Source organism: Paramisgurnus dabryanus, chromosome 4 (assembly GCF_030506205.2).
Source record: "Paramisgurnus dabryanus chromosome 4, PD_genome_1.1, whole genome shotgun sequence".
NCBI classification, from domain to species: Eukaryota; Metazoa; Chordata; class Actinopteri; order Cypriniformes; family Cobitidae; genus Paramisgurnus; species Paramisgurnus dabryanus.
In genome coordinates, this window is record NC_133340.1 from 24,404,763 (window position 1) to 24,422,156 (window position 17,394).

The 17,394-nt window shown below is 34.8% G+C and overlaps 1 protein-coding gene across 1 annotated transcript in view; it reads right to left on the reverse strand.

Annotated features, from left to right (window-relative positions):
* Window positions 1–3,166: 3,166 nt before the first annotated feature.
* meis1a (Meis homeobox 1 a) overlaps window positions 3,167–17,394 on the reverse strand; it is a 31,730-nt gene continuing 17,502 nt past the window's right edge. Inside the window, exons 10-13 of the mRNA XM_065295305.2 lie at window positions 8,151–8,209; window positions 6,784–6,873; window positions 4,306–4,407; window positions 3,167–3,813 (exon numbers count right to left, since the gene is read on the reverse strand). Of these exons, the coding sequence (XP_065151377.1) occupies window positions 4,346–4,407; window positions 6,784–6,873; window positions 8,151–8,209 (211 nt within the window). The 3' untranslated portion in view covers window positions 3,167–3,813; window positions 4,306–4,345. The remainder of the gene's footprint in view (window positions 3,814–4,305; window positions 4,408–6,783; window positions 6,874–8,150; window positions 8,210–17,394) is intronic.

Sequence of the window (17,394 nt, forward strand, 5' to 3'; positions counted from 1 at the left end):
CTGCGAAGATCTGATCTGAAACATACACTCGTAATACAAACAGGAAAACTGCTCCGGAGTAAAAAAATGTCAGCGTAAAACAGTTTGCCAGAATTGTAAACACAGTTTTGGATAAGTTTCAAAATTCTCCTCTGGTGAGATGATGCCGGTTTGTTTTGGTTTGGTTTAAACAGGAAAGTGGAAGAAGAGGGAGATCGAGTAATAAAATGTCAAACCCGGACGTTTTAATTACACTGAGTATCAGTCACTCTCCAACCTCAGATGTTTGTCTTACAACAGAACCCACATTTATACCCAGCTTTCTCTTTATCTGGCATTTCTTTTTATAATTTCTTCCTCTCTTTTCATTGTTTAAAGCAACTTTATCAATTGTACTGTAGGTCCGACAACCAGATCTATCAATCTATTATAAATAGATATTGAAAAATCACTTGAGATGTGTAGATAAGTTTATAACTATGTTTGGAAAAAGACTAAACATTAGTTTACCCCAGTCATTAAAGACATTTTTACTTAAACCACAGCAAGTCATCAACTGTATAAACTGTAGGAGTCAGCAGTTCCCTTTATGTCCCACAGGAGGCGATACATACCAAGGGCTATGTTCATTACCCACTATTACTGTAGTGTACATAGTATGTATTTTGCACATATGCATGAAACACTTGGATGACCTACTATACTTGCAGTACATTGTTAAATGCAAATTTTAAAGGGGTTATAGCGTGAACAGCTGACTTTTTCCATGTTTAAGCGCTATAGTTGGGTCCCCAGTGCTTGCATCAACCTAGAAAATATGAAAACGAACTACCCACTAACTTAAACCATTTTTGGTCGTTTTTTAGGTCGTTTTAGATTTCGCCTGTTTTGTGAGGCAGGAAGCAAGGCGTATTACATAAATACTGCTCCTTTATCTGCACTATCCAACCATGGTGACGGCACTGCCATTTAATGCAGAGAGACAGAGAGAAAAAAATTATTGAGTTTCAATGAAAACAAACCACCATCATGGCGATCAGTGTTTGCATTTCATCAGCTCATTTGCATTTTAAAGGACACACCCAAAAACGGCACAATTTTGCTCGGACCTACAAAGTGGGAACTTTAACATGCTATAATAAATTATCTGTGAGGTATTTTAAGCTAAAACTTCACATAAGCACTCTGGCGACACCAAAGACTTATTTTACATCTTTAAAAAAATCTCATAATATGACCCCTTTAACCCCTGTATCTTACAAAAAATTGTATTAAAAAGATAAAATTAATTATATCATTTACTCTGAATTTTACATAAAAAGTGACAATGTAACTTTCTAGTATTTGTAATGTTTATAATAAGGGCTGCAACTAACGATTATTTTCATAATCGATTAATTAATTTATTTTTCTGTTAATCGGATAAAAACCTAGATTTATTCAATTATAATTTTCACTTATTATAGCTAAATAAGGCACTAAATTGGGGTATTCACGTGTAGCCTACTTTTAAAAGTGCAAAAGCCACACATTACTACCAGTGTTGGGGAAAGTTACTTTTAAAAGTAATGCAATACAATATTAAGTTGCGTTACTTAGTTACTTTTCTTGGAATGTAATGCTTATGTTACTTTTTCTTTGCTGTGGCTTGATGTCTTTCAGGCCTTGCAGGTGTTTTTATGACTCAGAAATGGCATATTTCATCACAAAAATGTCGAGGTCTTACCTGCCATCTCAGTTTCTGACTCAAACTGTTCCCACACAGGCGTTTACGCATAGGAGTGCATAATGTGACTACGTTTAGTTTAATTCAGTAATTATTTTTTTAAATCAAATTAATTAAACAAAAAAAGTAACTTGCATTTCTATTTTGAAAAAGTAACTCCAATATTACTTTACTCATTACTTCAGAAAAGTAATATTATTACGTAATGCACGTTACTTGTTTTAATCTTTTTAATTGTGATATTTTAAGCCTAAATTAGCTTTTAAATAGTAAAACATTTTTATATGTCAAAATATAAATAAACAAAACGAATCGAGTCAAAAGGGATGTGCTGAGGAAATTTAGCCACAAATTAATAAACTCATTTTAATCTTCAACTTTAGACCTTGATGAGTATTAACATTATTAAGTATTAAAGGGATAGTTAACTTTAAAATGAAAATTCTGTCATCATCATCCTCATGTTTTTCTAAACCTGTATGAATTTTTTTCTGATGAACACAAAATAAGATATTTTGAGAAATGATGATGAATACACAGCAGATAGTGAGCATTGACTTCCATAGTAGGAATAAAAAATATGATGGAATTTAATGGGTACTGTCTACTGTGTGCTTACCATCATTTATCAAGATATTTTCTTCATCATTTATCACAATACTTCCAAAATATTTGTTTCCTACTATGGAAGTCAATGCTCACTATCTGCTGTGTGTTTCCCATAATTTCTCAAAATATTTTATTTTGTGTTCATCAGAAAAAAAATTCATACAGGTTTAGAAAAACATGAGGATGAGTAAATGATAACAGAATTTTCATTTTAAAGTGAACTATCCCTTTAACAAAATAAATGAAAGTGATCTCCCCCCCCCCCACTTTAAAACAGATGCTTAATTTGGTTCATTGTGGCATCACAGACCAACTAATCGATAATGAAATTCGTTGGCAACAAATTAGATTTTTATCGATTTCACACCATATACTGTTTCATGTATACTACACTGTGTAGTAAGGATGCTTAACGATTAATCGTGATTAATCGTTAGCAGAATAAAAGTTTTTGTTTACATCATATATGTGTGTGAACTGTGTATAATAACTTTGTATAAATAAATGTACACACATGCATGTATATGTTTTAGAAATGTTTACATGTGTATATACATTTGTATATTTATGTATAATTTATATTATATATAAATATAAATACTTAGTATATAAATGTTTTTTTCTTAAAATTATACATGAATGTGTTCATATTTATATATATACATATTTATTATACACAGTTTACACACATATGTGATGTAAACAAAAACTTTTATTCTGCTAAGGATTAATCGCGATTAATTGTTTAGCATCCCTACTGTGTAGTAAGCAATAATGTAGTATACTATTCCAAAAAATAGCCAATTAATCCGAGAGATTGTCACAAAATCACCCAAAGGCCACAGCAATATGTTGAGGTATGAACTTTTATGTAAATAAACCCACACTTACTGAAACCCAAACACACACACGCACACACATAGTGTGAAAATACAACTCCGTTCATTTCAGTCAAATTAACAATCATCAGTAAAAGTCCCAAACATATCAGAGGAAAACTTGCATGTGAACCTTTCTTTGGAGCCCGTTGCTGTATCACATCTGACACATCCAGCAGCATTATATACACGTATAGGGTCTGTATTGAATTGCTTCGCGCAGAAGTCCTCATCGACCTTTTCACAGACAGATACCGACACAACCGTCTGCATATGTGTGACATAGATGTCCAAAAAAGACTCCATGACTCCTCCGTGTCTTTTGTGTGGAGAACGAGTCTTCATTACAGGTGGCACTTGAGTGGAAACGCGACACTTTGTTTTGACCTTTAAGGCCACTGGAAGAATCACCTGGTTCCAGGTGAGAGGTCATGTTAAAGAATCTGTCGGGCCTGGGGCAGGTATATCCAGTTGTTGAGGCGTTTCTTTTTCAATACGGTTGATCACAGAACACGAGTCCAGGTGGCCATCTTGGACGAGAGGTCTCTAAATCTGTAGTGTTTCGTATGGGCAAATTATATCCGAATCTCTGGACCGATCCTCACGTCAACAAGCCCGAGTCTGTAATCAAAAAGAGGTTCAATCATTTATTAGGAAAACACTGCTGGCGACAGCATACAGTCGCAAATCAATTCGCCTGTCATTTCTGTCAAAACAAACCCTTTCATCTTTATCTTTTCCTGTGGGTTGAGACATTAACTAATTCTGATGTCATAAACTGTCTCCACTGAGTTATCAATAGTCACTAATTTATCAAACCCAGGGCTGGGCGCTATGACGGGATACACCGTGGGCCATTGGATATACGTATGTATATACGATATGTCAACATGTAGTTGCTGTACGGTAAATGTATCTCTTGGGAGGGCGTTTTAAAATTCGATACCAAGCAGAAAAGTTTTGCCTACTGTATGAATGCAGTCAGGCAAGTATCGTGCAAATGTTGGGTTATTTTCAACCCATGCTTGGGTCAAATTTGTGTAACCAAAGCAGCTGCATCGTAGATGTGGATGATCTCTCTCTCCAGCTCTCGTCCCCTGTGAAGAAACGTACCTCTTGTCTGCTGTGTTAAGCAGGATGGCAGGGTGGATGGTTACATGTAGTGCCACTGACTCTCCAACCCCATATTCACTCCCCCAAGACCGCCCAGAGCTCCTGTGAGCGAGAGACACAGAGAAAGAGGAGAGAGAGATTTTAATTACACTCGAGTATTTCCTTAGATACTAAGCTCATCTTTTAACCGCAAAATCTAAAGAAAAAAACAAGAAGCCTAATTTTAGACTCTTCAAATCTGTTGTTTGGTTGTTTTTGACAATTTATTACTTTTTCCCCTTTCATTACTACAATGCTGCCATTTTTTTCTCATTACAGTACGGACAGTTTTAAAGCAATACAAAAACATATAGGATTTAGAATGACCAAAAAGCGATTTATTCCCTTATGAAAATCAACCATGTTTTTTTTTAAGTAACCATGTTTTTTGTGAATTATTTGGCATTGGCAAAACCATGGTTTTACCACCATGGTTATATTTGGGCTGTCACAATGATTTAATAATTGTCTCATTGCGATTGTTTGACTTCATCGCAACGATTTCAGATCACCCCAATGATTGCACATCTGTTCAAAAACACAAGGGGGAGCTGCAGCGCCTGTATAAACAAGACTGTATCAGATGGAGCTCCTTAACTGACAGTGTAACATTGCAAAGCCATTCAATACAGGAGAAAAAACTGCATTTAAAGGAACAGTATGTAGGATTGTGGCCAAAACTGGTATTGCAATCACAAAACTTGTGGCTAAAACTGGTACTGCAATCACACAACTGGTGGCCAATGCACAAAATGACAACATAAACATCAGTTGAGGGTTGCAACTCCACTTTTTAAATGACAATATCCTGGCCAGATCAATGTTGTCAGTGATATAAGTATTTGAAAAAAAAAATTATTTCTTAATGTCTAGTGACATATCAGGGCCATTTTTATGATTAATTGATATAAAATTCTTAAATACTGGTCCTTTACAGAAATGCTGCAAAACTTTGATAGGTATTATGAACTGCCAGGTAAAATATGAATTTCCTAAACAGCAATTCCAAATTTAAGGAAGTGAAGGATGCTATTCTTAAGAACCTGTAAGGAATTGATTTTTTTCGAGCCACTACAGACATGTGGTCCAGTACTAATGACCTTAGTAGGATTGGCTTATTTTGATTGCATTTTTATTTTTAGTTATTTTTCAGGCACTTTATTGTGTTTATTTCTTATGAAGAATTTTCAGTTTTTGAAAGATATATTCATTAAATAATTACTTTTAAATATGTGTTATGTGTATTAATATTTACTGCCCTTGCAAAAGATTCATTTAAATATTCACAATGTGTGAAAATTATTTCATGAACAAACAAAAACAATGTGTGAGAATTAAATGTCAAAGCAATAAAACAGATAATTAATCGTCATAATAATTAAAGTCCTAAACCAGGCAATTAATCGTCATAATTCATTAGGCAATAAACCGTCAGCCAAATTTTCATAACCGTGACAGCCCTAATTTTGGCATGATTTAACTCGGGGGTCTCCAACCTTTTTGTGAGCAAGGGCTATCACAATAAATCAATCTGGAAGGATACTTTTTTATATACGCAAAACTTTTTTGTTTTACTTGTTGATTTTATTTTATTTGTTGATATGTTTTATCGTTGTTTAAAATGTTAACATACATAAAGGAAGCCAAGTATATACTGTACTGTGCAAAAGTCTTAGGCCCCCAACACCAGACTTGTTGTTTTAGTTAGTAAGTTTTAATGCCCATCCATATTTATTTTTCAATCTATTTTATTAAGATACAAACAGAAAATACAGGAAATATGTTAAAAAACTAAATGACTAAATGTCTTCTTTAGGCATCGTCTGTGTTTAGTGTGACCTCTCTTGGCATCTTGAGCGTTAATGAAGTAAAGCAGAATGAAGTAAAAAGAGTAATTTCTTTAAAATTAGAAATTAGGATTTAATTTTATTTAAGTTTAAGAGATCCTGCAGTTTACTGCTATTGCTCAAGTGGAAGAGGAGTTTACCCTAAAAACTTGACACATCAGTTTACATTTTGATACAGTTTTTAATACTACAGTATATACACATTTCCTGTATTTTCTGGATGTATTCTATTAAAAGGACTGAGAAACAATTATATGAGATCACTATAACATTGCAAAAACAACCAATCTAAATCTGGCATGGTGGCCTAAGAATTTTGCACAGTACTGTATAAAAATTATGTAATAAATAAATATGAAACTAGAATGTGCTTTTGCAACTCTGTGCCCGCCTGCACAATGCTGTAGTGTAACCATGGTTCATTTTCGTAAGGGATGTCATTAATTTCACAATGCAAAAAAATCTATGACCCGACCGTGTAAATTCGCCCCTTAAGGATGCTTTTTAAAAAACCAAACTGGGTTTACTTTCAACAGAGATATTCATTCAATAACTTAAATATTTGAACATTCAGATGTGAGGGGTGATGTACCTGGTGGTCTGATACCCATGTGCGACTGCCCGTCCATTACAAAACCTCCCATTGGCTGACCATCAGGAGTGTAGGGGCCACCATGACCGACTGCACACACACATAAATAAATTAAAAAAATGTTGCTGTCTTAGTCATTTTGGTATGAATGCTTTAGTATGGCATTCATATATATATATATATATATATATATATATATATATATATATATATATATATATATATATATATATTCATATTCATATATATATATGTATATATAATATAAATAAATTAAAAAAATAAATTATATATATATTTGAAAAATCTATACATAGGCTGCAACTTCATGAATCATGCAAATAACACCGCTTTTACACGACACACAGGGGACTTGAATTTGGGTGCGCTAAGCTAACATTACGACAAACATATGAATACACAATAATTAATAAAATAGTCCTTTTTGATATGACTTTTGGCCGATGCTTTTATTCAAAGCGACTTTCAGTGCATATAAGTTATACTTTTTATCATTATGTATTCACAGGAATCTAGCCCACAACCTTTTGCACTGCTAACTTATGCTTTACCAGTTATGCTTCAGGAACATGTCAGGTAACTTTTTTATTTTAAGCCTAATTCATATTTCTCTCGCTTCGTTCACCTGGTCGCAGTGCATTCTGGGATTGCCTTATTCATGATGGATATACTCTTATGTGGTGCAAATGCTTTTCTCTATATTTAGAAAAAACTATTAGCAACAACAGCCTGCTTAATTCAAAGGTTCAGATGGTGTAAATGGTTACAAAACAAAATAAAATAAAACAAGCTTGAATAACATCTACAGAAAGTCTTCTTTAAATGAAACATGCTGTAATTTGACTAGGTGAAACGAGAACTAGTTTCCGTTTGTCCGTTTTGCTCGGTTGCAAACATCAACCCTTAAACCCTGAACAGACCTGCACGCCTCACACTTCATTCAGAGCTGGAAGGGGCGTGTGTGTGATGGATAAGCCTGAGTTCAAGTAATTCATCCTGAAAACCATTTTAGGGGCCAGTCACACAGGATGTGTTCTTGCTTTTAAAAATAAAAGCACAAAGAAAAGACTGAAAGCGCATTTTAATTTTGCGTTAATGTCTATGTACACATTCTGTGTACCCAAGGGGTTTGTTCTCGGCCCAGCTTTGTCTGTATTCGTTTAACTTGACAAGGCATCTTACAAACATTGGACTAATAGCATAAAATGCAAAAGGTGACGGTGCACCACACAAACATTTAATAAAGACAGCGCCTAAAAAAATATTACTTGCACAAGTTTGAGAACTCAAAGCTTTATAGAAGCAGCACAAATAATTTTTTTTATAATTTACAAGGCTTTACTTGCCTGTGCGGTTGGACTGGTCGATCATTGGCTGGACGATCCTCCTTCTTGCATTGATGAACCTAAAAAGAGCAAACAGAAGAACAAAACATAAAAATGTGTTTAAAAACCAAAAAGAGCGTAAATGTTTATGTAAAAAGAGTTTAAATGTATACTGGTATCTGTAAGGATGAGGATTTGATAGTTCACCCAGTTCAAGACATCCTACTGTAGGTGTAAATGACTTTCTTTTTTTAGCCAAACATAGTTGAAGTTCAACTTTTAAAGGGATAGTTCACCCAAAAATGATTTGCTCACCCTCATTTTGTTACAAACCCACATACATTTCTTTGTTCTGATGAACACAAAGGAAAATATATTGAGAAATGTTTATAACCAAACCATTCGTGGACCCCATTCACTTCCATAGTAGGAAAAAAGTATACTATGTAAGTAAATGGGGTCCATGAATGGTTTGCTTACAAACATTTCTCAAAATATCTTCCTTTGTGTTCATCAGAACAAAGACATTTATACAGGTTTGTAACAACATGAAAGTGAGTAAATGATGACAGAATTTTCATTTTTGGGTGAACTATCCCTTTAATGTCACTGGATAGTGCCCCATTTTTTAAAACCCCAAAAACAGCACATCCATCTTTTACAAACTAATCTATACAGTAATTAAAGGTTATAAAAAATGGTTTGTCACAATGGGTCAGAAGTAAGCCATCCGCCTGACCTCAACTCTTTCGTGTACACGCCATATACTTTGTAAAGTTTAAATATAAATGTAATATAAAGTTTGAAATATAAATACAAGAACCCATTGCTTCACCACACACAAAGACATTTAATAACATATGGATTAGTTTTTAATGGATTGATGCGCTGTTTTGGGCACTTTCCAATCCAACTATCATAAAGAAAAGCCAGTTTCATATTTAATATATCTCAGATCTGGCTAAAAGAAGAAAGTCATATACCAGTCCTTCCAGAAAAACGTGAGTTTTTTGTGATCGTTGTGGGCAAAAATCCTTGATCTTGCGGCATGTTTTTTTTTAAAAATGTGATGGAATATGCGGGATATTTATGCAATATTATGCTATGAAATTGCGGGAACTTGCAAAAACTTCAGGCATCAGGGGACATGGTTGTGCTTGTGTGAAGTAAATGCTAAAATTTTTAACTTTTTGATATGATATAAATGACTTTTTGCTAAGAAAATGCAGAAATTATGAAATCATGCAAGCCCCGTATCCATAAATCTGTAATTTATGCTGCAAAACTGCGACGTATCTGAATAAATGCGGCCCCTGCATAAATATGCGGACTTTGGCTGATTATGCATTGAATCATGATCGCATATTTGCGTTTTTCTGGAGGGACTGTCAATCAAGATGGCTTGAGGGTGGGTAAAATATGGGCAATTTTTTCTTTTTGGGTAAATGAATCCTTCAAGAATGTTAAACTTTGATGCATAAGTTTGTGCTACAGACATGAATGAGACCTTAAATCACTTTCACTTTTAAAATAAATTATGAGATTTAAAGGGATAGTTTACCCCAAAATTAAAATTCTGTCATCATTTACTCACCTTCAAGTTGTTACAAACCTATAAAAATGTTTTTGTTTTGATGAACACATTGGAGCAATGTTTGTAACCAAACAGTTTTGGGGCACCATTGACTTCCATAGCATTTCGCAAATATCTTCCTTTGTGTTCAGCAGAACAAGGAAATCTATACAGCTTTTAAACAACTTAAAGGGAAGTAAATAATGACAGGATTTTTATTTTTGGGTGAACTATCCCTTTAATTTCGCCTGCCAGACAATAAAATGAAAAAAATCACATAAAATATCCAAATCTTGAGATGGAAATATTATAGTGACTTGAGCAAATACCTAGCATTGCACTTTAGCAAAAGTACCTTAGCAACCACCGGCAACTTTCCAGCATCTTAGCAGCTTTAATATTTTTTTCAATAAATTAGTTAATTTTAACCAAAAATGTGTAGTAACTCTTTGCGTGGCTCTTTAGATCTTCAATGCTTTCCACATATATTCCCATGCTACGCTTGACCTTTCACCCCCTGACTCGGTGACCTCACACCCTGGGCAGCAGTGCAGCTCTGCTCTTTCTCAGTCTAAAAAATTCCCCGTGACCCTCGACCCCTGAGTGCCAGGACGCAAGTCCACGCATGATTAATGACTCCTCAGCGTCACCCCAGGTGGTTGGCTTCCATTTTAACCTTCACAAAGCACTGGATGTTCTGCTTTTCATTCATAGGAAGTGAATAACACACACGGCGATAGGTGTCGAGAACCATTAAGGACCATATGACGATACTTTACATTAGAGAAAAGATTGCCAAACTTTTTATACCAACTAATCGCAAGAACGCTCCCACCGAACGTTCAGTGTTGAGTGAATGAACATCAGTTTGGATGCGGCGTGAGTGACAGTGTCAATTTTTTTTCATGCAGTTAATAAGATAAATGATGCAGACCCTTTTTTTTCTGGGAGATCTATAGAAAGGCTTTTCCAGAACAAGCTTTGTAGTCCAATATAAACACATTAATACTGAAAACATTTTGCAATTTAATCCTTAAATGTCTCCGGACTCCCTAGAAGCACATCACGCTCTTCTGTTAGACAGCTTACAGTATCAATATCACGCTAGAAACTGAACCGAGTCCAAAAGCAGGCCTTTATAGCTTTTATTAGATGGAGAGACTACAGGAAAGTGGGAACATGACGAGCCCAGGAACTCAGGTTGCCGAAAGTGAGTCACTATATATAGATAGAAATGAGTAGTTAACAGTGTATTTGTAGCTATATTGTGTAGGCATACCAATAATCACTATTCTAAGTTAGCAGTTGTCAGCTGGTGGGGTCGTGACCCGTATACGGGTCATAGGTCTGTTCTGATCGGGTCACGGACAGCAGGGTAGACACAGTGCTATAATGCAATTCATAAAATGCAAATAGGCTCGATTTTTGGGGCCCTAAAATCAAATTCCTAAAACAAAGCTAGATAAGAATAAACAGAACTTTTCGAGGTTGTTAGAGATCAGCATCTCCGTAAACTCCGCCCGTCAGGTGACCAATCAGAGATCAGAGCCGTATCCCTGACGGGGAAGAGTCTTAAAAGGGGGTTTAAAGCTGACCCCTCACTGAACCCCCCTTCTCACCACGAGACCGAGTTTATGAGCTTCATGCTCCGGCCTGTTCTCCACAAACACACGCACACTCGCACAAAGCCCAACATGCACGGGACACTCATAACAACACTACGCAGCAAGCCAAATATTTGGGGGCCCTTTCTCATGCACTAGGGAGCAAAGAAACGCATTGTACCTGAACCGTGTACACTGGGGTCCTGAAGACTGAGACGGTTAATGAAAACACTTTTAGTTGAGCGTTCAAGTTTTCATTACAAATGACATTTCAGGCATAACTGTTTGAAACAGTAGCGCTACTTTTCGTATTTATGCATAGTTAGGTTATGCAGTCTTTACATGATGTCAGATTACATCTTAAATTATAAATCATTATGGTAACACTTTACAATAAGGTTGTATTAGTTTAATGCATTATAAGCTTACAGTTGCGAATTCAGGATGTAAGGAGACTTGTACATCCTGTTTTTTTGTCCTGTATCCGAATAAAGTTACATAGATTGCAGCTATGCAAAACTCGAAGTACCCGTGAGTTTTATTGTCATTACGCTATATGTGAAGATATACAAAAGGAATGAAATGTCTAACAAAAGTCAATAGTGCCCCAAAAGTCAAAATTAGTACCACAGAGGTTCATTTTTGTACCAACGAGTGCATACTAGTGGTACCAAATCTATACATATCTGTACCTAAATAGAACATATTTGGACCTTTTTAAACAGAACTTCCGCAAAGACAGCTTGGGACCATTTTTTTTCTATACACATACTGTACCTTACATCAGGCGTTTTCAAACTTTATGATGACAAGGACGCCCAAATACACAGCATTCCAAATTATTATGTGCATGCCATTTTTGTTTATTTTTCCAATACAGTCACTAAGTTTAGAAATTTAATTTTACCCTCAACACTTACTGTACATGACAGTGTGGATGTTATTCGATTTAAAAGAAATTAAAATGTTAACAGATACTTTAATACTTTGTAAAAAGATGAAAAATATGCTGTTTCAAATTATTAAACAAGTTGTAGTTCTCCTACAATATGGGTATGAAAAAAGATCTTTCTAAAGACAAATGTGTGCATTATCCAAAAAAGCAAATTACTTCCTATAACAATTTATATTTGGTGGATCTAAATAGAAATTATTGAACTATTATAAGATTTATGAGTGATTCACAGTACAGAAAGATTTGACTATATAAAGGCTTTTTTAAATATGTTTAGGAAAATTATAGGAGTAATAAGAAGCAAACATGTATTTAAACCTGCTGGTGTCTCTGGATTCCCCTTTAATACGGGATCCTTCAGTATTTCTACCCCTTCCTCAAACCAAAACTTGCAAAAAGAAAACTATTTTCACACAGTTTTCTTCATTGACATGCCATAATACACTGAATAACGTAGATGAATGTTATTCTGGATTGTTGGTGAATAGCCACTATATTCAAACAAGACTGTAACTTTAGGGAGAGGTGGCAGAGTAATGATTTGGGCTGGAATATTGGGAAGGGTCCCTGAGGGGGTCAAAAGGAAATCTAGAAGATATGCAGAGTTCCTAAAAGTTGTTTTTCACATTGGGATATAAAGGGAATTATGTTCTCTGAAATAGTGATAGACCGATATATCGGCCGATACGTGGCTGCCGTGTTCGCCGTTTTTTTCCGACATTAGTTACAGACAGATTGCTGGAAGCCACAAGCGATTGCAGGTTATGTGACTAAAAACAACCAACCTTTCCATGACAACATTGAAAGCTCGGTCATAGATGGACAAAGCGGGTTTTTATATGTCATCTCTATGGGGCGGTTTCCCGGACAGCAATTAGACTAGTCCTAGACTAAAATAAATTTAAGAACTGTCCAAATTTACAACATCTCTTTTTAACATCTTAAAATACATCAGTGCCCTGTGTTTTGCATCAAAATGGATACAAGTAATGTTTTTAGTAAGGCATGTTTGTTAAAACTAGTTATATTTCCTAATTAAACTAAGCTCTAGTCCTAATTTAAGATAATTCCTGTCAAGGAAACCACCCCAATATATATTTGTAGTAGTAAAGTGCTAGAAATCAATATCCTTTGCTGATAGTTCCTCATCATTGTGGAGAGTGCAGTTCATGGTTCCATAGTACCCTCACCTGTTTTTACTAGTGATGCACCGATGTATCGGCCGCCGATATTTATCGGCCGATTTTTGATGAATTTGAAACCATCGGCATATCGGCAATAGCACGAGAAAGGCCGATACTGATTGTTTATTAATTAACTGCATAAAGAAATCCATTATATGTAAAAAAAAAATTGTTAATGTTGTTAATAAAATAAATGCTGAATAGCAAAAACCACCTTTGAAGGTTGTCATGCTGTCTTATTATATTTGTTTTAGCTTAATTTGTGCCTCTCTTATTATGTTGGTCAGTTAAATGTTAATTAGATCAAATCCATGTTCAGTAAAATAATTTGATGCAGGAATAAACTAGTTTATAGACCAGCTGTATAGTATTGTATACAAGTGTTTAATATCGGTATCGGCCCAAAAAATCCTATCGGTGCATCCCTAGTTTTTACTATTTGTTAAATATATTTTTTTAAGTTCAATAAATGTTACTTTTTTTAAATTGAGACTTGTAACATTTGGCATCATCATTGTGTCATTTTTATGATGTAAATTGAGTGAGCAAAGCAGTATCGGCTTCAAATATCGGCTCAAGAAAATCGGCGGCCTGTATCGGTCATCCGCTAAGGCTGATGAAACTAAAATCGGTATCGGCACAGAAAAATCCATATCGGTCGATCCCTACTCTGAAATAAATTTACTTTTATAGAGGATAATACACCATCCCATGGTGCAAAAAGCATCACTGACTATTTTAATTCATATGGGCATAACATAAGAAAGAAATCAAGGTATTACTACCACCATCCTCTGATCTGAGTCCTATTTAAGAGCCTGTGGAGCATCATTATATGAAAGATCTTTGAGATGGACAGCACTATAATTCAAAACATCAACTTAGGGATGCAATACTAGCGTCTACAAGTGAAATTAAGACAAAACCTATACTTGTATACTTACAAGTTTAATAAATGGGAGAGTTAAATGTCATGTCAAAGATAATAATTTGGAACAGCATATTTTGCATATTTTTTTAAATCTTTTGAAATATTAATTTCATTTAAATTGAAAAACATCCACACTGTCATATACAGAAAGTGTTGAGAGTAAAATAAAATTTGTAAACTTACTGACTGTATTGGAAAAATTTAACAAAAATGGCATGTGCATAATAATTTGGAACGTGATGAATCTTTTACGAGGGACCCCCTTCCTAAAATATATACCCAATAAAATATATTTTTGTACAAAGAAACATTTTAATTCTGTTAGATAAATAATAATTGCGATATTATAAAAACAGCTATTTATTTTACCAAACTTAAATAATTGTCTGCACAGTAGAGTATTTTTGCTGTCTTTTTTTCCTAAATATTTTCTGGGGGACCCCTGGAGATCCCAGTTTGAAAATCCCTGTCTTACCTAAATACTTAACATTTACTAAGATTACAACTAAATCTAAGCTTTAAATGAAAAGCCTTCTGTGCCGTATTGGATCCCACTGTACTGTACTTGTGTCTTTGTGTCTGGTGGTTTACATTAATTCACACTTTGACATTTGTAGCCTATCAAACCATAAACCCACACACAAATGTCCTGGTCTGGAAACTATAGACACAAAATGTTCTTTTAGTCCACTGTATTGTGAGGTCATTCAGAGGACAGTGTTGCTCTTTACGAGATTTGTGTGTGTGTGTGTGTGTGTGTGTGTGTGTGTGTGTGTGTGTGTGTGTGTGTGTGTGTGTGTGTGTGTGTGTGTGTGTGTGTGTGTGTGTGTGTGTGTGTCCGTGTCTAAATAAACCAGTCCAGCTGTTCCTTGTGATAATTTCTGTTTAATTTGACAGGAGCTCGTTTTCACTCCTTGCCTCCCTTCACCTGTTTCCCCCCGCGTTTAAACAACGCAACACACACACACAACACATACTGCGCTTTGTTTGTGTTGGCCTTTAAAGAGCGCCTAATGTATTTTCGCTTTGTTAATTAAACTGCTAAATAGTTTATGAAGGATACAGCGATGGGCCAAAGCCTAAGATGAAAACTTGACATACTTTATGAAATAACTAATATATCTGTATTAATTGGATTTTTTGGAAAATCGCTATAGGGGAACGATCAGAGCTGTCGTCAGCTGACCAAGTGTAAAGTTTCCTTGGGTGATTTTTAAACTACGGTTATTGCAGACTGCTATTCTCTTGTTGTTTGGTTATTCGTGGTTTATTGTTTGTCTTTGTTAAAAACATCTGGACTCATTTTGGGTTTAAATGTGAAAATAAAGATCAAGATTTAAACAGTTACACTTTACAGTAAGGTTGCATTTGTTCTTCACAAAATAGCTATGACAGATGTCGGAATTTTTGGCTGGAAAGGCATCATGGGAAATTTGCATATCATGTGGCTCTATAGTTATTTAAAATGTTATGCTAGATTTACTTAATTTTGACGCAGTTGTTATAGTAGTTGGCATTACTTATGTTTTTTCATTTTATTTTTGCATACATTTAAGTTCACCTGGTAACTTAAATTTTTGTGTTACACATACTAAATATCTTAAGTAGAGGTTGAAAAGGTTTGAATACTAAGTTTTTCGTGTTTAATCTAATTAATAATTACTAAGTCATTGTTGTTCAGCCAACAAATCATTTTTTAGAGTGTAGTTAATGCATTAGTTAACATGAACTAACAATACTTCTAGAGAATTTATTAATCTTAGTTTATGTTAATTTCAGTATTTACTAATGCATTTTTAAAATCAAGCTGTAATTGTTAAAGTCACCATTTAATAAAAATTACGATTGTTATTTTTATACATTGTTTTGTTTATTATAAATTGTTTATCTGTGCACTTAATTTTTTTTTATTCATGTGCACTTATAATCTTTAATCAATAATGTCGAAACGAGCTCTCTTTACTTCCTGTCATGAGGAATGGCGTGAGGGCGGGGCTATCTGAGACTTGTTTGTGCCAGGGCAAAGATCGCAGTGATGTCGTAGCCAATGGTGTAGTTGGCATTGCTCCGACATATGGTGCAGACACACTTTCGGCAAACCGAAAATCCCTCTTTCCATCCCTGTACTTTTTCCTGTCCTCTCATTACATACAATCTATCAACAAAAAAGGCAAAAATAACCTAAAAAAAAAATGTTAAAATAGATTGCAGCGATAAGCAACGCAGCCCAACTTCCAATGGTCCAATCAGTTTTCGATGGATGAAAACTTTCTGACTCATAGCCTGTAAGTTAACTCCTGTTAGAAACTGAATCTTTCAAACATGGTAAGGAGCGTCACATTTACGGCTGACATCAGAGGTATTCAGACCAATCACAATGTACAGATTAGCTGGCCAAAAATGTACGGTGTGGAAAATAATGTGTTTTTTTAACCATAAACGATGCAAACACATTGTATTATACCAAATACACAAAACTAACTTTGAACAATTGTATTGGCATTAAAGGCACAATGAAATTAAAATGAAAAACTTGACAACAATATTGTGTTATTTTTTTTTACAAATTATTTATCTGTGGGCTTCTTTTTTTTAAATTAACGTGCCCTCATAATCTTTAATCAAAAAACGCAAATCCCCTCCTCCAAACAATCTCTCTTTACTTCCGGTCATATGGTATAGCAGGTGGGCGGGGCATGGGAAAAGATAGCATCGATTAGCAAATAGCAACATGACCCAACTTCAACGATCCAATCAATTCTCGATAGACAAAATCATGTCCAGGCCTGCCTTATTTCATTTCAGAAAGCATTTCACTCGGGGAAAATGACACAATCGCTAATTCTGGTTCATTGTGACTTTAACTAACACTAAGATTAATAAATCTCAAAAAACTATATTGCTCATTATTAGTTTCTATTTACTAATGCATTTACTAATGTAAACAAATATAGCCTTACTGTTAAAGTGTTACCAGAATATTTTTTATTTGTTAGCATTATTTGGTACTCTCTCCCC